This window comes from Sphaerodactylus townsendi, linkage group LG02 (assembly GCF_021028975.2).
Source record: "Sphaerodactylus townsendi isolate TG3544 linkage group LG02, MPM_Stown_v2.3, whole genome shotgun sequence".
Lineage (NCBI taxonomy): Eukaryota > Metazoa > Chordata > Lepidosauria > Squamata > Sphaerodactylidae > Sphaerodactylus > Sphaerodactylus townsendi.
In genome coordinates, this window is record NC_059426.1 from 171,167,126 (window position 1) to 171,183,675 (window position 16,550).

General features: G+C 47.7%; 1 protein-coding gene across 10 annotated transcripts in view; it reads right to left on the reverse strand.

The window, feature by feature from the left end:
- Positions 1-16,550, reverse strand: part of SLC38A6 (solute carrier family 38 member 6) — a 100,690-nt gene that overhangs the window by 57,380 nt on the left and 26,760 nt on the right. For 9 of the 10 annotated variants that reach the window (XR_007243603.1, XR_007243605.1, XR_007243602.1 and 6 more), the window contains one exon: positions 8,601-8,679. The exons of the other annotated variant lie outside the window; for it this stretch is intronic. Coding sequence is in view for 4 of the 9 variants with exons in the window: in XM_048485831.1 (XP_048341788.1) it covers positions 8,601-8,679 (79 nt within the window). In the remaining 5 variants the exon portion in view is untranslated. The remainder of the gene's footprint in view (positions 1-8,600; positions 8,680-16,550) is intronic. 10 annotated transcript variants of the gene reach the window in all.

Here is a 16,550-nt window from a genome sequence, read left to right on the forward strand (position 1 = left end):
GAAAAAGAAAAAGAAAAAGGAAGAGAAAGAAAGAAAGAAAGAAAAAGAGAGAGAAAGAATGAAAGAGAGAGAGAGAGAGAGAGAGAGAGAGAAATAAGGAAGGTCTGAATATTTCAATGAGCCCTTAGTAATATTATTAACCTGCTCCCAACATACGTGTGACACCCAGCCGCCTCCACTTGGTTTAGCACGATAAAAAAATTATTTTTAACAAAAACAGGAAGACGTTGTGAGCTGCCAAGCACTGCTAAATGAAATTCGTATGCCTACCAGTAGAGCAAACATCCAAGGCACTTAATATAAACCGGTCTTTCGTGCCACTGTATTGCGGGATCCCCCCCCCCCCCTTCTCTAATAGCGACTGCCCTCATATTTCAATCCCTTTCACATTTTTAAGTCTCTCTTCCTTTGATTTGGTAAGGGATGATGCATTTTTCATTCCTAAGCATTTCCTTTACTTTTAAAAAATCCATCGCAAAGAGGTGCCCACGGAGGTTCTGCTCCATCATAGATTAATTTAACGAAGTTTAAGGCTCTGGGGAGCAAGAATCTCTTTTTTAAAATGTTATTCAGGCAATTGGGAATTCTGCCCTATCAGCACTTAGTCTTTGGCTGATGTGGACAAAAGCTAAGAAGACGGTTCTTGCTTATGCAGCGATTTAAAAATATATATGTGTGTTATGGAAAGAACAGGATTATTGGTGATGGTAGCAAGTCCCAAGGTTAGGGGTTCTTGCTCTCAGCTGGGCTTTAAAACTGACCATCCAATCAGATTCTGTCTAGCAGTGGTGGCCAACCTATGGCACTCCAGATGTTCATGGACTGCAATTCCCATCAGCCCCTGCCAGCATGGCCAATTGGCCAACGTATGGCACTCCAGATATTCATGGACTGCAATTCCCATCAGCCCCTGCCAGAATGGCCAATTGGCCAACCTGTGGCACTCCAGATGTCCATGGACTGCAATTCCCATCAGCCCCTGCCAGCATGGCCAATTGGCCAATGTATGGCACTCCAGATGTTCATGGACTGCAATTCCCATCAGCCCCTGCCAGCCTGGCCAATTGGTCAATGTATGGCACTCCAGATGTCCATGGACTGCAATTCCCATCAGCCCCTGCCAGCATGGCCAATTGGTCAATGTATGGCACTCCAGATGTCCATGGACTGCAATTCCCATCAGCCCCTGATGGGAATTGCAGTCCATGAACATCTGGAGTGCCATACGTTGGCCACCCCTGGAAGGGAAGCAAGGTAGCTGGTATGAAGATCACACTATGGAGTTAATCAATTTGGCTCTTGGAATCTTCTAAGCTTTTGTTTGGTTTGGGGTTTTTCTTCCTCTTGGGAGTTATTTTTATTAGACAGGTTTGATCCGGTCATCTCTGGCCAAGTGTTTTCCTTGGCTGCGGGGGACCATCCAGGGTTGATGACCCACCCCCCCACCCCCGGAAAAGTTTATTATGTAGCCTGCACAAGTTTTGGCAGCTGGTTGTCCTTGGGAAATCTGGTGCAGGCTACGGAGGCCTTGAGATGGGATAATGCTGAAACTTTGACCGGTTACGCAGAGGCCAATTGTGGCATGCTGGCAACTCACCTGGAATACTGTGTACAGTTCTGCGCACCGCAATTCAAGAAGGACAGTGGCGTATCTACCTTGTCCCTGGGCACCACTCTTCTGGTCACGTGGGGGGTGCAAAATCGCCCCCCCACGTGACCAGGAAGTCCTGCTGCCTCATCGTATTCACGTGCCTTGACCCGTCCGTGTCAGTCGAGGCACGCAAAAACGACAAGGCAGCAGGACTTCCTGCTGCCTCCAAGTACCCTCAACAGCACCCTGGACTCCCCCCTTCCTTTCGCCCCCCCCACCAGCTGGTCCTATCCCTTCCTGCTCCCCAAGCCCCACCCCTCGGCCTCAGTGCTTATAAAAGCAGGTCTCCGAGGCCGGGACTGCAGTCTCTTCTGGCCTGCCTGGAGGGGAGGTCAGAAGAGACTGCAGGCTGCCGCGGGCTAGAGCCCTGAAGCTGGCTGAAGGGGGAGTCCTGCAAGAGGCGGGAGGTGGAAGCTTACCCTAGACCCTTGCCGCTTGTCCATGGAGTGACATGGGCGCTGAACGAGGGCAGTGGGGGCGCAGCTGGGGGGGCAATTTGTCTCCAGGCGCCATTTACCCTCAGTACGCCTCTGAAGGATATTGACCAGCTGGAACGGGTCCAGAAGAGGGTAACCAAAATGGTCAAAGGTCTGGAATCCACTTCCTACGAGGAGAGACTTAGGGAGCTGAGTATGTTTACAGTGGGTGAAGAGAAGGTTAAGAGGTGACATGATGGCCATGTTTAGATATTTGAAGGGATGCCACGTTGGTGAGGGTGAAAGCTTGTTGTCGGCTGCTCCACAGACTAGGACATGGAGTAATGGGTTTCAAACTGAAGGGAAAGAGTTTCCACCTAAACATCAGAGAAATCTTCCTGACAGTAGGGGCTGTTCGAAAGTGGAATGCACCACCTCGGAGTGTGGTGGAGTCTCCTTCTTTGGAAGTTTTTAAACAGAGGCTGGATGATCATACGTCAGCAGTGTTTGATTGTGTGTTCTTGAATTGCAGGGAGTTGGACTTGATGGCCCTTGGGGTCTCTTCCAACTCTATGATTCTAGAATTCCCAGTGTGGCAAACCTGCTTGTACCAACACACAAGGAAGTTGCTGCACGTGGGGAGCACAGCGTGCACCTCCTGTTCTTACTCCCGGCTTTTCCTGTGGAAAGCAAGAGCACTTCAGGCACACGCCTGATGCTGCAACAGGGCAGAGAGGAGGTCAGCTCCCCCATCCATAACCGGCCTTTGACAGCTCTGATCGCCCTTCCTTCGGATTGGTGAAGCAGACAGTGCAATTTATAACACAAGGTGCATGTCAGCAGCCACCGCAGGACATGCGTGGGCAGGCTCAAGAATCAGGGCACGATCCAAGCTGGACGCAATGCAAAGTCGAGAAACGGATCCTTGAGGTATTTGAGTCCAGTAGCAGAGACCAATAAGATTTTGGAGGGTATGAGATTTTGAGAGATTTCAGGTGATTCCTGAAAGCTCACACACACCCTCAATATCCTTTTGGCCCCTTAGGTCTAGCTCAGGGGTGTCCAACTCTGGCTCTTCAGATGTTCATGGACTACAATTCCCATCAGCCCCTGCTGATGGCCATGCCAGAAGGGGCTGATGGGGACTGTAGTCCATGAACATCTGAAGCACCAGAGTTGGACACCTCTGGTCTAGCTGTTCTATTACAGACCAATATGGCTGTAAGATCATTCAAAGAACCCTGCCAGATCGGACCAGAGGTTCACTGAGTCCACCATCCTGTCTCACACAGTTAATGCGGGAGTTCCTTTTAGTCGCCTTGGCTAGTAGCCGTAGATAAACATCTTCCAGGATCTGTTTAATCCCCTTTTCCAGCTGCCTGTGCCTGTGGCCATCACTACATCCTCTAGGAGCACAAACCCACATTTTAATCACTCGCTGTGTAAATAAACAAGGATTTCCTTTGTTCTGAATCTACTGCCCATCAACTTCACTGGATGCCCCTGAGTCCTAAAGAGGGTAAGAACATAAGAACAAGCCAGCTGGATCAGACCAGAGTCCATCTAGTCCAGCACTCTGCTACTCGCAGTGGCCCACCAGGTGCCTTTGGGAGCTCACATGCAGGAGGTGAAAGCAAGGGCCTTCTGCTGATGCTGCTCCCGAGCACCTGGTCTGTTAAGGCATTTGCAATCTCAGATCAAGGAGGATCAAGATTGGTAGCCATACATCGACTTATCCTCCATAAATCTGTCCGCTCCAAGCCCCTTTTGAAAGCTATCCAGGTTAGTGGCCATCACCACCTCCTGTGGCAGCATATTCCAAACACCAATCACGCGTTGCGTGAAGAAGTGTTTCCTTTTATGAGTCCTAATTCTTCCCCCCAGCATTTTCAATGAGTGCCCCCTGGTTCTAGTATTGTGAGAAAGAGAGAAACATTTCTCTCTGTCCACATTTTCTACCCCATGCATAATTTTATAGACTTCAATCATATCCCCCCTCAGCCGTCTCCTCTCCAAACTGAAGAGCCCCAAACGCTGCAGCCTCTCCTCATAAGGAAGGTGCTCCAATCCTTCAATACCAGGAAACAAATTACTTCTTCAGGCTAGGTGTGATGGGATGGATCCCGTTGGCCCTGATGCAGATGCAGCTGACGAACCTGCCCTCAGAGGAGACGCATTCAGAACAAAAGCAGCTCTTCTTCTTCTTCTAGATCCGTGGTGGCGAACCTTTGGCACTCCAAATGTTATGGACTACAATTCCCATCAGCCCCTGCCACCATGGCCAATTGGCCATGCTGGCAGGGGCTGATGGGAATTGTAGTCCATAACATCTGGAGTGCCAAAGGTTCGCCACCACTGCCCTAGATCAAGAAGAATATTTCACGGTGTGGGCTTGAATTCATTAAAACCAGTAGGTTGGCCAGCCAGCCTGAAGCTGTTGGGGGAACAGGGGGAACTACACTCCGTTCCAAACAAGAACAAGCTATTCCAATGTTAGGACATTTTTCTCAGCAAGCTGGACCACAATCTGGGGGGCCGGGGGGGGCGGACGGCTGTGTCGAGTCAGTCTTAAAGACGAAGCGAACCCAGCTGCAAAGCCAAATTGGAGGAATTATAAAACAAATAAGAAAAACTGGCAGGCTTCCCAACGACAAGTCCAATAACTTCTCGGCGAAAACAAAAATATTTAGAATTTCACTAACTGCCAGGTTTCGCTCTGCGGTTTCAGAAGTATGCTAACATGGTAATGCGACAGCAGCGGAGGGGAGGCTTCCGGTGCCGCACCGCAGAGGCCCGACTGGTAGTTAAAACGCTGCAGGTTCCTTCGTCTTCGCCTGCCAGGCGATGTCTCCTGGAGACGAAAACCATCGGAAACTGGTGCTTGGACCGACATGGTAAATTCTGGACCAGGTCGAGTGTGAACGTGACTAAGTCTATTGCTTGCCGTGTGGAAACGAAGTGGTGAAGCTACCTGGTTAAAAACTACTGTGTTTCCCCGAATATAAGACAGTGTCTTATATTAATTTTTGCTCCCAAAGATGCGGTATGTCTTATTTTCAGGGGATGTCTTATATTTCTGTATTCTGTTCGTCAGGCATGCTTCCAAACAAAAACTTTGCTATGTCTTACTTTTGGGGGATGCCTTATATTTCGCACTTCAGCAAAACCTCTACTACGTCTTATTTTCCAGGGATGCCTTATATTCGGGGAAACAGGGTAAGAGCCCCATTCCGCGGGGCGGTGTGTGGGGGGGAATCCACTGGTGAAAACGGTGCATGACCAAAATGGCAGATTTGCCCTTCCTGGTGCAGTTACCTTGGCGATTCCGCCCATCTGCAGCAGCCGTCGCTCCCATAGCACTAGGATGCAGTGCTAACATCCCAGAGCCCTGCCGTCACCGGTGTAGTGGGAGTAGGGCGAGGGCGTGGCCTGGGCGGAGCTGACTTTAGTCAGTTACCTCCTGGCCATTTGAGACATTACGCCAGCGGTGTACTTTCACTTCAGTGTAATTGTTGCAAGATATATATAACCAGCTTGGTATATGTAATGGAGCAGTAGTGGCGTAGTGGTTAAGAGCAGGTGTACTGTAATCTGGAGGAACCGGGTTTGATTCCCTGCTCTGCCACTTGAGCTGCGGAGGCTTATCTGGGAAACTAGATCAGCTTGTGCACCCCAACGCACATCAGCTGGGTGACCTTGGGCTAATCACAGTTCTTCTGAGCTCTTTCAGCCCCACCTACCTCACAGGGTGTGTGTTGTGAAGGGGGAAGGGAAAGGAGTTTGTAAGCCCCTTTGAGTCTCCTTACAGGAGAGAAAGGGGGGATATAAATCCAACTCTTCTACTTCTTCTCTTCATCTTTATGTCTTTACACGTTTGTAAATAAGTAGGTCTACCCTGGCGGTTTACTCCCAGGGGAAAACAAGATGTGTTGTTACCCTGTGGGGGTAGACAAGTCAGGTGGTTGAATCTTTCCCGATCGCCGACCTTGCAGCGCCTATGCTCCAAAATAATTCTTTTCACACATTCTTTGGGAAAACAGGAGGGGGGGATCTTCAGGGAGAAAGGGGTCAGCCAAAGCCAGATCTGGCAGAACTGACTTTCTAAAGCTGGGTACTTCGCTTCCTTTCAATAAACGCTACTGATCATGAACTCAGAGTCTGTCAATTGGCTAAAGGTCTAATAACCGGCAGCAAGGGCACAAGGACACTTGCGTGGCATTCAGCGTTGCGTCCCACCGCCACGGAGAGCTGCGGTGGCTGTAAAAATAACCAAAATACCAAAATGGCCCGGGATCACGAAGCAAACCGAAAAGAGGAGTAAAGCTGGCTGATTCACATTATCCACAAAGCTCAAACCAAATTCTGATAAATGCCTCTGGTTTGCACTTAGACAAACTCTCTTGATTTTTGATGAGTCAGTTGCTCCTTTAAAAAAACACAACACGACTTCAGCTAACCACTAAGCCTCGGTCAGGAAGTGCTTCGCATGCTTTTTACGAACCCCTTCAATATTCAGAAACTTTTCGCACAGACCAAAAAGGCTGATCAGGAAAATAAGGGTTTCTGCTTAGGCTGACATTGGAAAGAGGGGGAATTCAAGTATGACGTCCGTCCAATTTTCACCAAGACATGGTACTGTCTGGGACAAGCATTAATAGTGGATTTAGTTAGATTTAAGTTCAGGAATCCCTCAGTGAGATTTTCAGGGGATACTTTTTCAAGACTAGGGCCCCTTCTGCACATGCAGAATAATGCACTTTCAATCCACTTTCAATGCCCTTTGCAGCGGGATTTTACTGTGCAAAGTTGCAAAATCTACTTGCAAACAATTGTGAAAGTGGATTGAAAGTGCATTATTCTGCATGTGCGGAAGGGGCCTGAAAGCTGCTTTCATCAGATACGAGTTGGACGAGGAGAGCTTTGACTCTCGAGAGCTTCTACTCTGAAAACACTTGATTTCATTTATTTATTATTTCCACCCACAGGTGTACCGGGGAAAATGATGCCTGGGGCAACATCTGCTCCAGGGCTGCCCCCCACCCCACATCTGCTCCAGCCCCCCCCCCCCCACTTACCTTAGCTGGCAGCGACTGTTCCACGCAGCCTGGCGGGACCAGGCCGAGGGGCACTCGGAGGGCTTGCCGGGAGCTCCCCACATGATCTAATGAGGGCACCCAGGGTCAATTGACCTCTCCCCACCATGTCCCTCTGGCAGATATACCACTGTTTCTATCCCTCTCCAAGCTAGGACTAGGCTCAGGGTGGATAACAACAATATAGTTTACTGTATTGTCGAAAGCTTTCACGACCGGAATCACTGGGGTGCTGTGTGGTTTCCGGGCTGTATGGCTGTGTTCTAGCAGCATTCTCTCCTGAAGTTTCGCCTGCATCTGTGGCTGGCATCTTCAGAGGATGAAGATACCAGCCACAGATGCAGGCGAAATGTCAGGAGAGGATACTGCTAGAACACGGCCATACAGCCCGGAAACCACACAGCACCCCAATATAGTTTACATTCATTAACATAGGGTCCCACCTATCAGAAGGAGCACCTGCACCCATATGAACCTGCTCTGCTACTTGAGCTGTGAAGACTTTTCTGGGGAATCAGATTAGCTTGTGCACTCTAGCACATGCCAGTTGGGGGACCTTGGGCTAATCACAGTTCTTTGGAGCTCTCTCAGCCCCACCTACCTCACAGGGTGTTTGTTGTGGGGAGGGGGAGGGAAAGGAGTTTGTCAGCCCCTTTGTGTCTCCTTACAGGAGAAAAAGGGGAGATATAAATCCAACTCTTCTTCTTCTACTGAGGAAGAGCCCACTAAAATGTCTCATTATCGCGAATGGCGCTTTAGAATGCCTTATTCTGGATATTTTTGCACTCCCTAAGAAGCTCTTACAACCGAAGTCCTTTGTGCATGCTGACTATTACTATCTACAGCAAAGGACTGTATCTTTAAATTTAATCTGTGTTTCATTGCACAGTCAAAAACAAAAAGAATTCCATAATTGTTCCTAAGTATACAATAGCATTTTTTGCATATGTGGATATGTGGGACTCTAATCTGGAGAACCAGGTTTGATTCCCCGCTCTGCCACTTGAGGAGATTGTAATCCCCTTTGAGTCTCCTTACAGGACAGAAAGGGGGGATATAAATCCAAACTCCTCTTCTTCTTCTTCAATGCTCAATCAGAAAGGAATTAGGCTTGTGTGCGGATTGCCCAGCACTGTATACTGCCCTGTGCAGGTGTAGGCACTTTGGAAAGGTACAGAAAGTTTCTTTTCCTGCTGGAGAAGTACAGTTAACCCCTAAGCCCGTGGTGGCGAACCTTTGGCACTCCAGATGTTCATGGACTACAATTTCCATCAGCCCCTGCCAGCATGGCCAATTGGCAGGGGCTGATGGGAATTGTAGTTCTTGAATATCTGGAGTGCCATAGGTTCGCCACCACTGCCCTAAACTGCAGAGGAAAAGTCTCTGCAATGTTCTCGCCTACTCGCCCTGCTCCAAGAGAAGGCTTACGTTCCTCCTTACCCGCCGTGGTCCCCGCTCAGAAGCCCAGCGATGGCACGAGGAAGTTCGGACTTGACAATGAGAAGATAAGACGACATGGCTGCAAACAAGAGAACCCAGCGTTAAGGAAGGCAGAATCTTGAGATCTCTCTGCTTCAGAGTTTAGCCATGTTGGTCTCCAGGAGAACAGACAGATCCGGGGCTGGCAGAACCGTAGCGACCCACAAGATTTTTGGGGTATCAACTTTCGAGACTGAAAGTTCTCTTCGCCAGATTGTCGAGAGCTCTACGAGACCAGTATGAGAATGGCCCGACAGATTTATGGAGGAGAAGTCAATCTATGTCTACCAATCTTGATCCTCCTTGATCTGAGGTTACAAATGCCTTAGCAGACCAGGTGCTCAGAAGCAGCAGCAGCAGCAGCAGCAGCAGCAGCAGGCCATTGCTTTCACATCCTGCACGTGAGCTCCCAAAGGCACCTGGTGGGCCACTGCGAGTAGCAGTGGAATGATGGAATCTGGTCTGATGGAATCTGGTCTGATCCAGCAGGCTAGTTCTTATGTTCTTAGAGTGGAAAGAAAACTATGCACAAAGAAGCAATCCAGACAGGAATTTCGTGCAAAGCCACATTGTATTGTCGAAGGCTGCCAGCCAGCCACCGATGCAGGCGAAACGTTAGGAACAAGATCCACTAGACCACGGCCACACAGCCCAGAAAACCCACCAGAACAAAACCTATATTGGTTCTAAACCTGATATAAACAGTGGCTTCCACACAGGGCTGAGACTTTCCCTTTTGGTATCCTTTATATAGTTTTAATTTACTATTTTTTGTTTATCGGTTTTGGTCATAAATTGACTGTATTTGTATTTACTGTTTGTTTTTGTAGAGACTAACCCAGTGGTGGGATCCAAACATTTTAATAACAGGTTCCGAGGATGGTGGGATTCAAACGAGGCAATTGGGGTCCGCCCTTTTGCACCTTCTACGCACCTCCAGTCCCTATTGGGCAGAAGGGAGGTTGCTTTAAATGAAATAACCTCTCTTCTCGGCACTCAGAAAAAATTAGTAACCACTTCTAGAGAAGTGGTGAGAACTGGTTGGATCCCACCTCTGGGCTAACCCTATTTCATTGTAACAAGTTGTGTTTCTTAGTACCATTCAGTTTGTAAGTAAATTTTTTTTTCTATTTTGGGCTAGGGGTTTCCTTGCCCCAGGGCCACGTTCGAGGGGAGAAATTACCCCTTTGTCAAATTCCCCGTTCAGACAATAAATCACTTGATTGGTTCAAGGCTTTTATTGAAGACATCAATGGAAACAATAGGCAAGCAGATAAGAAACAAAATCAGACCGGGTAGCCAACCCCCCAAAAAAACTTGCCAAAAATTCAAGGAAGCTTATACTATGATGAAACTATATTAATACATTCAATGAACATACACACATAATCATAAGAGAAACAAGTTCTACCATGAAATCATTCATACTTAGTTGTAGTTCATTGAGAAAGAGTGCAAAGAGGTCCCCATTCAAGCTTCCTTGAATTTTTGGCAAGTTTTTTTTTTTTGGGGGGGGGGGGGGGGTTGGCTACCCGGTCTGATTTTGTTTTATTGAAGACATGTCAGGAACATAGAAAGAGAGTTCTGGCGAAAAGCACGCCAAACTCTCAATAATATGAGTGAGAGATCCCCATCCCCACATGAGAAGCAGACAGCTCGCATTGTCCAACCTGGAGTCCCTTCCCAGCCGCAGAACTCCAAGGCCTCAGCTAGAAGTGATAACACAGCACCTGCACAAGCGAAAGCGATTCCCCCCACCCACAACAGCACCATCACAACACCCTTCAATGTACATTAGATGTCTGATAGACCAGTCTGTTGGGGAGGCAAAAATCTGTCCCTGATACTGGGCAAGGCAGGTCTTTACTGACTACGGTGGATTCCACATGGGCCAAAAACAGCGGTGTGAAAACGGTGTAAAAGGGTTTGATCCTCTTTGATCTGAGATTGCAAATGCCTTAGCAGACCAGGTGCTCGGGAGCAGCAGCAGCAGCAGCAGAAGGCCATTGCTTTCACATCCTGCATGTGAGCTCCCAAAGGCACCTGGTGGGCCACTGCGAGTAGCAGAGAGCTGGACTAGATGTACTCTGGTCTGATCCAGCTGGCTTGTTCTTATGTTCTTTAGCCTTTGAAATACAGGTCCTAGCCAGCAACCTCATAATGCACTAATGCTTTGGTTCTTGTTCTTTTCTACTGCAAACATTCTGTAGGTTCTTTTCAGTAGCTAATACTGTTTTGAGAGCCAGTGTGGTATAGTGGCTAAGACGGGCAGACTCTAATCTGGAAAACCAGGTTCAATTCCCTGCTCCTCCACGTGAAGCCTTCTGGGTAACCTCAGGTTACTCACAGTTCTCTCAGGACTCCCTCAGCCCACATGGAGACAGACAATGGCAAGCCACCTCTGAATGAGGGAGCAAGCTTGTTTTCTGCTGCCCCAGAGACTAGGACACGGAGTCATGGGTTCAAGGGAAAGGAAGAGACTCCACCTAAACATTAGGAAGATCTTCCTGACAGTAAGAGTGGTTTGACAGAGGAATGCACTCCCTAGGAGTGTGGTGGAGTCTCCTTTGGAGGTTTCTAAAGAGAGGCTGGATGATCATATGTCAAGAGTGCTTTGATTGTGTGTTCCTGCATTGCAGGGGGTTGGACTTGATGGCCCTTGGGGGCACTTCCAACTCTATGATTCTATGAATGTCTCTTACCTTAAAAAGCCCGAGGAGTCACTACAAGCCAGCTGTCTCACACTCTCACTCTCTCTCTCTCTCTCTCTCTCTCTCTCTCTCTCTCTCTCATACACACACACAGAGCACCGTTTTAGTGTGAAATATTTCTCACTCTCTTAATTCTTAATTTAATTTATATAAAACACTGCAAATGCCAGATATATACTATCTGGAGAAGAAAAACAGACAAACAGTCTCTGGGCTCACTGCAGCACGGCACCCAACATGTTTTCTGAAAAGCTGATTGCTATTACCAATGACACGCCAAAGGTCAGCAATGCAACCACAAAAACGTTGCAGCCCTGAAACAGTTAAGATTACCATTTTTTGAAGTGCAGGAATGTGGCCTCCATAAAGAAAAGTGAATTGCATTAATCCAGAGTGGCATGTACCTACAGCAAGGTTAAATTAAAAACAGTTGTGAGGTCACGAAAAAAGGAAACATTCACTTCTTTGTATTGAGACACTTAAAGAGTTTTTCCAATTGCAGTTGGCTTTCCTTGTTGACTACGGCTTGGGGGAGACATTTTATTTGGTGTCTCCAGTTTTATCCCTTTTTCTTTAAAAAGGAAATTTGATGGAGTGTTATAGGAGCATGTAATTTGAAAACCATTCCAACGACTATGAGACAGCAATAAAGGGAGCCTACATTTTTTTCTGAGGGCGACCTGAAGATAGCAAGTCTCGTTACTTGCTGGAAAAAATGTGTTTTTTTAAAAAAAAATAGACAAATCTCGTAGCAAACAGACTGACATTTTCTCTGTATCACAACCGGACATTAATTTCTTATTTCTGTCAAGCAAGTTGCATTTTGTAACTCCGGACCTGACGTACGAGACGTTTAACTCCTTCACGATATTTTAAAAAACTCTTCAGCTAATTTCCAGATCAGATTTCACGCTAATATATAACCTGTCACTCTTTTCCCATGCATTTATGTTTGCCTCTGGCGAACCATTTGATCATTTTTTAAAAGCCTTTGTTGTGTGATGGGCTCTTTTGTCTCCTGCGAGGAGAGAACCGCTCCTTTGAAAGCTACAAGCCAAAAAGGGATCCTCTGTTACTTTTGGACTGTCTCAATACACTTTAAAAAAAAAGAAAGAAAGAAAAAAGAAGAAGAAGAAAGAAGCATTGCTTTAATCCACTTTCTCTCACACATGTCATTCCTCTGGGCCAATGGATGCCAAATTCACTGAATATATTCATACCCCCAGCTTACATTAGATAAGGATCTCTCTTTTGGCAGCTCATGAGAAAACAAGACCTATTTTGGCGGGTGTGCTTGATCCAGAGTTTAAAAGGTTAAGCTGGGGGGATGGGCAGACTTTTTGCACCAAAGGAGGGCAACACACTGAAAAAAACCACCACAAAATTACAGAAATACACAGAAGAGGATGAGCTGCTGCGCAAAATCAAGAAAGATGTTGCAATTTATTTTCACCACTGACTCCACTCACACATCCAAGAATCTTGACGGACTTCAGGTACAAAACCCTTGATCGTGATGTTGTTATGTTAACCTTCCAGAAAATAACGTACACAACTATTTCACCTGCCCATTGGCTGGGCAACTCTGGCGGCCCAAGCTTACAATACCAAACCCACCGGACACTTCCAGGTAACTTGATTAGCAATGACGGAATTGCTAAGAGCCGCAATTAACTCCAGCTTAGAGACACTTAAATTGATTTATGGCCCATCTCTTCTGCAGAGGTTCGCACACGGCTATTTTACTCAGGGAAGAGTCGCCAGCATCCAACCGGCCGCCGCTGGAGGTGCAACACTGACCTAAAAGGATTCCTGCACAGCTGCTCCTTAATAGAATGGCTATGATAATGATGATGATGATGATTTACATGACACCTCGATTTGATAAACCCGCCCTACCCCTGTGCTGGCTCAGGGCGGTGTACAATAGCAAATGACAAGACAATAAAACAAATCGAATAGCCCCAATTAAAAAACATCGTCACAAAGTCCTGCAAACTGAGCAAAAGTAACCTACAAAAAATGAATAAATATGAATGGCAGGCATGCCTACATCAAAACCCTAAGTGGACAAACCCTCTGGGAGGGAGGGGGTAGGCAGATGGTCAAGTATATAGCCAGTGTGCAGGGCAGCAAAAGAGGGGTGGGCTCAGCGGCCCCCCCCCAAAAGCCGGTGGAACAACACAGTTTTGCAGGCCCTGCGGAACTCTCCAAGGTCCCGCAGGGCCCTAACTGCTGGAGGAAGAGCGTTCCCTTTAAACTTCACAGTGAGTCTTTAGCAGAGGCGTCTTGAAGTCAGTGTATGGACCCAGGGAGGAGGAGGGGTGTGTGTGGGGGGGTGATTTCTCAGCCCTCCATCTGCACCAATGAAGGCAGCCTGGGGACATTTCAATCCAAATGTCCTCTCATGGCGGTACTTCCTGGTCTTGAGAGATCTGCAGTATTTCTCAGTAGACTGGCAGACATGGAGGGACGTTTGGTGCTTATATTCTGTACAGCTTGTCCTGGCACGCCCTAAGAAGCATTTTCTTTTCTGAGAGCTTTTCTAACCCCAGGCGCGAGTGGACAAATTTTGACCGGTCAGCAGAGCACGCTACCTAAGTTCATATCAATCCGCGTCTCCTCGCTGCAGTATGCCATTATTAAAACAGGTCTACCAAAGTCCCTCTGGGCCACCATCTGCCAGGATCAGCTCGTTTCCCTCAGGGTCTGTCATTTCCCCAAGTCCCTCTCGAAAGCAACTTTGAAGTTTAGCCGGCTTTTCCTGCCAGCAAAAACCTGTGCTAACTATGAAATCCCCCCCCCCACCCCCACCCTCAAATTCCAAAACTGGGAAATTCAAATTTGAAGACAGCTGTATTTTGCTCCCGGCAACATGGAGCAAATTCGCCGGCCACTTAGTGCCTAGGAGCCGACCGCTCTCGCTGTCCAATGTGGTAGCAATTAGGCCTGTCAATCTCATTTCCAAACCGGGCTCGGGGCCAGCAATATTCTGCCTTCTCATTTACTACTTAAGAATATTAATACAGCCCGCATGGAAGAAGTTAAGCCTTCCTGCAAAATTCCCATCAAGCACAGTCCAGACCTTAGCAAGGCACACCAATGTCTAAATCTGAATAGACATTCAGAAAACCCTCCCATGGCTGGTTCATATGGTCCATGCAAAAAAAAAACAAAAAAAACAGAAGGGAAATCAAAACCCACGAACAACAAAAAAAAAGGCTTAGAAAAGCAGAAGGAATAATTAAAATAATATCTACAATACGTCTTTATCGCACAGTGCTTAAGGAACTAATGCTGAAAGTCTCAAATTACAACCATAAACATCAAATCAATGGCACGTCATCCACGGAACAAGTTTCGTGCAATCGACTGGGTATTTTGTAGCCACTGGAGACGCAATCTTTGGATTCAAATAGCTCTCCAAATATTGTCGTTTGAAGAGTTTGACGCTGGTTTGGCTCTTTAAGCCCTGTGCAATAGGCATATTGTGCATGGTATTCGTTTTAATTATTCCTTCTGCTTTTCTCAAAACTTTTTGGGTTCCAGACTCACATGGTGACAGTTTTATCACAGACAAGGTTTCTGTCTGTTAAGGTGGCAGTACTCGCTCAGTGCCCCTTCCGCACGTGCAGAATAATGCACTTTCAATCCACTTTGCAGCTGGATTTTACTGTGCGGAATAGGAAAATCCACTTGCAAACGATTGTGAAAGTGGGTTGAAAGGGTATTATTCTGCATGTGCGGAAGGGGCCTCAGGGGCTCACTGGCGTGCCGTCCGCAGCTCTTCCCCAAGGGGGCTCCAGCCCCATGTTTCAGGAAAGAAACACAGTAGCCCCGCAATCAATCTGCTCAATACGAATTAAAACCCCAAATAGCTTTTTTTAAATTAAAAAAGTGCTTCCCAGTCACAGAGATTTGGCACCACCTTTTCCTCTCCACCCTGTCCACAGAGGAGGAGGAGAAGAGTTAGATTTATATCCCCCCTTTCTCTCCTATAGGACACTCAAAGAGGCTTACAAACTCCTTACCCTTCCCCCCTCACAACAAACACCCTGGGAGGTGGGTGGGGCTGAGAGAGCTCTGAAGAACTGTGACTAGCCCAGGGGTAGGGAACCTGCGGCTCTCCAGATGTTCAGGAACTACAATTCCCATCAGCCTCTGTCAGCATGGCCAATTGGCCATGCTGGTAGGGGCTGATGGGAATTGTAGTTCCTGAACATCTGGAGAGCCACAGGTTCCCTACCCCTGGACTAGCCCAAGGTCACCCAGTTGGCATGTGTTGGAGTGTACAGTAGGCTGACCAGCCGTCTCACTTTTGGCGGGACCGTCACGCCTTTAGACAATTTGTCCCGCGTCCTTCTACAAATTGTCCCAATTTTTGGGAGGCTGCTGCACTGCCTTCTGGAGCACAAGGCAGTGCGGCAGCCTCCCGTGTGCCCGGCCGCAGGAGCACATGGCCTTCTGGGGCTTACCGTTTGCTGCTCTGTCACAGGGCAGCAAACGGCTAGCCCCAGAAGCCCGTGCGCTCCTGCGGCCGTGTGCACGGGCTTCTGTGGCCGCTTCCCCATCCCGGATCACAAAGGTGACCATCTGGTCACCTTAGTGTACAGGCTAATCTGAATTTCCCAGATAAGCCTCCACAGCTCAGGCAGCAGAGCAGGGAATCATACCAGATTCCTCCAGATTAAAGTACACCTGCTCTTAACCACTACACCACTGCTGCTCCTGTAAGAGATTACTGCCAAATCCTTGGATCAATGACAAAAGGAAGATGTGTGTTCACGCACTTAGGGAGTTGTCAGAGTTTGTGGGATTGCTCTTTCCTTTCCAGAGGTGCTGGCCAGACACCCTTCAAAACATCCGGTGGTTGGAAAGAATGAACCTCGTTCCCCGACGCTCACTGTTCTTAACCAACGCGTTGGGTTCATGACATCAGGGTTAAGAAAAACCCACCGCTTTATGGAGCAAGCTGACATTACGAAATGTTGACGTGGGTTGAGGCTGGGAATTGGACTTTTCAAATCTACTCTCGCTCCTAATTACCATTTAGTCGGCATTTTCCAGCTGAAAAGCGTTTAACGCCGTTTGGCTTCTGAACAATCCAGTGGAAAAAGAGACGGTACGTAAAGAGGTCAGAGTGTTTCAACCAGGACTGCTATTTTTGCTACCCTTTCCCACCTACAAAATGCCCCTTTCC